The sequence below is a fragment of the Myotis davidii genome, unplaced genomic scaffold (genome assembly GCF_000327345.1).
Source record: "Myotis davidii unplaced genomic scaffold, ASM32734v1 scaffold38, whole genome shotgun sequence".
NCBI classification, from domain to species: domain Eukaryota; kingdom Metazoa; phylum Chordata; class Mammalia; order Chiroptera; family Vespertilionidae; genus Myotis; species Myotis davidii.
Genome location: NW_006291383.1, coordinates 3,995,742 through 4,000,097, shown reverse-complemented (window position 1 = coordinate 4,000,097; position 4,356 = coordinate 3,995,742). Strand labels below are relative to the sequence as shown.

Below are 4,356 nucleotides of genomic sequence, written 5' to 3'. Positions count from 1 at the left end.
TATGCTGCTATAAAAAAGAAGGAATTCTTACCATTTGCAACAGCATGGATGGACCTGGAGAGCATTATGCTAAGTGAAATAATCCAGGCAGTGAAAGAAAAATACAACATGATCTCACTCATTTATGGATAATAAAGACCGTTATAAACTGATGAACAAAAATAGATACAGAGGCAGAGCAGCATCGAACAGACTATCAAACTACAGCGGGAAGGCTGGGGAGGGTTGGGGGACAGGAAGAGGGGGTAAGAGATCAACCGAAGGACTTGTATGCATACATATAAGCATAACTAATGGACATAAGACACTGGATAGGGGAGGCCGGGGAATGTCAAGAAGGGGAAAAAAAGGGGACATATATAATACTCTGTGTAATACTTTAAGCAATAAAACAAAAATTAAAATAAATAAATAAATAATGAAAGTAAAAAACAACAAAAAAAACTCAATGAAACAAATAACTGGTTCTTTGAAAAGATCAACTAAATTGACAAACTTCTGGAAAGATGTGTGAGAGAGACTAGCAATATCAATAATAAAATGAGACAGCACTACAAACCTTGTAGACATCAAAGAATAACACAAGACTACCACAAATAACTTTACACTCAAAATTTGTTATTTACAAACTAAAAAAAGAAGAGAGAAAAAAAAGAAAAAGAAATCTCCAGATTTAGATGGTTTCACTGGGAACTTCTACCAATCATTTCAAGAATTAACAGTAATGTTAACGTAAAAAAAAGTTCGTATATAATACTTTAAGCAAACAAATAAAAAAATTCAAACCTGTAAAGATTTAAAATACACACATACATAACTTCTGGCTATAAAAACCAGATTGTGGCTGAGTGACACAAAGGCTGCTGGAATCCCAGGCTGCTGGAATTCCTTTTTTTTTTCTGTTAATCCTCACCCAAGGCTATTTTTCCATTGATTTTTAGGGAGAGTGAAAGAGAGGGAAAGACAGAAACATCGATGTGAAACATAATGATTGGTTGCCTCCTGCACGACCAGGGTCCGGGCTGAGGAGGAGCCTGCAACCAAGGTAAGTGCCCTTGACCAGGAACGGAACCTGGGACCCTTTGGTTTGCAGGCGGACACTCTATTCACCGAGCCAAACTGGCTAAGGTCCAGGCATTTCCTCAAGAGTCCAAGCATTGACTTACTCCAAAACTTACTCGGACTCCCTCCCTTTGAGCTCCAGTGCTGGGCAGCAGCTTGATAGGAACCAGGGACATATGGGGAAAACAGAATTGTCTGGAATGAGCATGAGAGCTGGGGGAGAGAAGGGAGGTGGGCAGCTTCCTCGCAGACAGCAGTGTTGGCAGAAGCCATTGTTCCTTCCTGAGACTACCTTGCCCCACACACACTACGGGAGGTTGGGGAGGTGGTGGTGGTGGTGGGATGCTCCATATCTGAGTCTAAATCAACAAATTCTGTTACCTCCTCTAAAACAGCCCCAGGATCGAACCCTTTTTACTACCTCCACCCTAGTCTGAGTTATCCTTTCACCTGGGTTATTACAACAGCTGCCAAAACTGGTCTTCCTGCAACTACCCTGGCCCCCTTACTATTTTCTATTTAACAGCCACAATGCTTCTCTTTTTACTCGAAACCATCCAATGGACTCTCATTTCACTCAGGGTAATATCCAAAGTCATTAATTTGCTTCAAGTCCCCATGCAATGGGGTCCCAGGCTAATTTTCTGAGCTTGTTTCCAGTCTTCTGCTTCCTATCACTTCAGCCACTCTGTCCTCCTTGCTGTCTCTTAAAAATGCCCAAAGTAGTGTAACCTCAGGACTTTGTACTTGGTCTTCTCTCTGGAGCAACATTCTACCACATAGAATCTGGCTTGTTCTCCCATTTTTTTTTTCAGGGCTCTGATCAAATGTTACTGTCTCAGTGAGGCCTTCTCTGACCAGCATATATAATAGCCTCCCATCCACCCACACATACACTCCTCATCCCCCTTACCCTCCATGGTTTTTATTTAAAGCACTCATCACTTTCTGACTCATTTTATACTTGCATGTTTATCTGCCTTTCCCTATAGGAGTTAAGCTTCCACAATAATGGATTCTGACTGTTTCCCTAGAATAGTGCTTCAGACATAGATACTCAAAATTATTCACTGAATGAATGAGAACCACTGGCTCAGGAGTGAAGAATATGGGATCTGACATCAGATAACCTTGATTTGACTCCTGGCTCTGTTATTTCCTATGTCCAAGTGACAGTGGATACTCACCCATATTTTATGTTTTCTCATTTATCCAATAGTGATAATAATGCCCACTCCATAGGACTATTGTAATGATTAAATAAAAGAATGTATGTAATGTGCTTAATAAAAGTGGTTTGGGCCCTAGGTGGTTTGGTTCAGAGGACAGACCATCAGCCTGCAGACTAAAAGGTACCAGGTTCGATTCCAGGCAAGGGCACATGCCTGGGTTTCCGGCTAGATCCCCACTGGGGGTGTGTGCAGGAGGCAGCCGATCAATGATTCTCTCTCATCATTGATGTTTCTATCTCTCTCTCCCTCTCCCTCCCTCTCTGAAATCAATAAAAACATATTTTAAAAAAAGTGGTTCAGTATAAAAGTGCTCAGTATATGAGTGTTACTTAATACACAAAGATAGATACACTAGATTTGGACTCAAAGACCCTAGGTTATAATTAGAATTAGAATAGAGGCCCGGTGCATGAAATTTGTGCACGGGTAGGGTCCCTAGGCCTGGCCAGTGATCAGGGCAGGCCGGGGCCTTCCTTTGTTCTGCGCCGCCCCCTGGAGGTCAGTGCATGTCATAACAAGTGAGCGAACTCCTAGTATCCCGGTAGAACTCCCGAGGGGACAACTTGCATATTGGGCTTATATATATGGACTGTGTGATTTTAGGCTATTCTTCTCTTTTATAGTAATTTACTCAATCGGCTATGAATCAGCTGTTGGGGTAAAAAAGATAAGATGCAGTTCCTTCCCTCAAATTCAGTTATGTGGTCTTGGGTAAGGTTACCTAATCTCTCTCAGCCTGTTTCCTCATTTGCCAAACGGGAATTACACAATGCGTGCCTCACAATTTGTCTTAAGGACTGAATGAGTTACTAAATGAAAATATTGTTAACTGGCTCATAGCAACTGCTCACTATGTTGGCCATGATTATGATTCTAGTCTGGAGAAGCACCTAAGCAAATAACTACAACACAGTGAGTTAAAAGCAAAACCAGGCATCAACTAGAAGACTGTCTCCTAGCTGGAGTCCACCCACAACTGATAAGTTCCATGATGATCAGGAAATCCTAAAATTCCATATGTCTACAAAAACTAACTTCTTACCACTACTCCCAGAGCAGAAAGACAAATTTCTCTGCTGATTTGATAACTGGAATTTAAAACTTTTTGAAAACAGTAAAGGGTTTCAGTGTCTGAAACAGCGTTTCTTAAAGGAGGTCAACGGACCCATTCATTTCTCTGCCTCCAACTCCAGTTAACATTACTTAAATTTGAGTAACAGTAAAATGCACCCCCAGAGACAGCATGTACTTTCCCAAATAAAGCCGCCAATTAAGAGCCAAGAGCAGCCTAGTGCGTTTTATGACATAAGGACTGGACATTAAAGGGTGGACCTGGAGACGAATGGGCGTCCATCAGGTGAGACGGAGGGGCGTCACCTTTGGAGACAGAACAGTAAGAGCTACCGTATGGAGGCGGGAAAGGGCACGTGGGTGGCTTGGCAGAGCAAAAAGCTTTGGGGGGTGGGCAGCCAGGGAGCAGTGTTTATGGAGGAAGAATGCGGCTCAGATTCTGTCAGGTGAGAAAGCCTCCCTTCATTCCCAGGTCACGGTCTCAGCCTCAGTGTCCCCTAGGGATCCCCCTCTAAGGGCCACGAGTTGTTGATTTCCCTCCTGCTCCCACCACTCTTCCCTTACCTCGTCTTCCAGCCTTTCCCTCACTGTCCCGCCTTCTCCGCCCCGCCGGAAGTGACGCGTAAGTAGCGCGCCGCGCCGCGCCAGAAAAGTTCTGCGGGAGCCGGAGAAAGGGTTCCGGAGAGACACACTGCGCCGGCGTGCGGGCGCGAGCGGCGAAAGCATCTTCCGGAGGCCGCCACCGAACTGCGTTCCTTTCCCGTCCGAAGTGCCCCGAACGAGGTTCAGAGAGGCCGCCGCCGCCACTGGAGGAGCGGATCTACAGCCCTGAGACCTCCCGGCGTCCAGCTCCTCCGGCCCTTGCCCTTTGACCCTGCTCCCACGGCGGGGTGAGAGGTCGGTGGCCATCTTGTGGCGGCGGCGCCGGCGGCTGTTACTGCGGAGACCCATCCCCCTCCCCCCTGCCCGCCTGGCTGCCTGTCAGTGAGGC

The 4,356-nt window shown here is 45.3% G+C and overlaps 1 protein-coding gene across 2 annotated transcripts in view; it reads right to left on the bottom strand.

The window, feature by feature from the left end:
* TTI1 (TELO2 interacting protein 1) overlaps positions 1 to 4,350 on the bottom strand; it is a 52,103-nt gene extending 47,753 nt beyond the window's left edge. For both annotated transcript variants that reach the window (XM_006764491.2, XM_015564440.1), the window contains exon 1: positions 3,930 to 4,350. In XM_006764491.2, the coding sequence (XP_006764554.1) occupies positions 3,930 to 4,316 (387 nt within the window). In that variant the 5' untranslated portion in view covers positions 4,317 to 4,350. The remainder of the gene's footprint in view (positions 1 to 3,929) is intronic.
* Between the last annotated feature and the right edge of the window lie 6 nt (positions 4,351 to 4,356).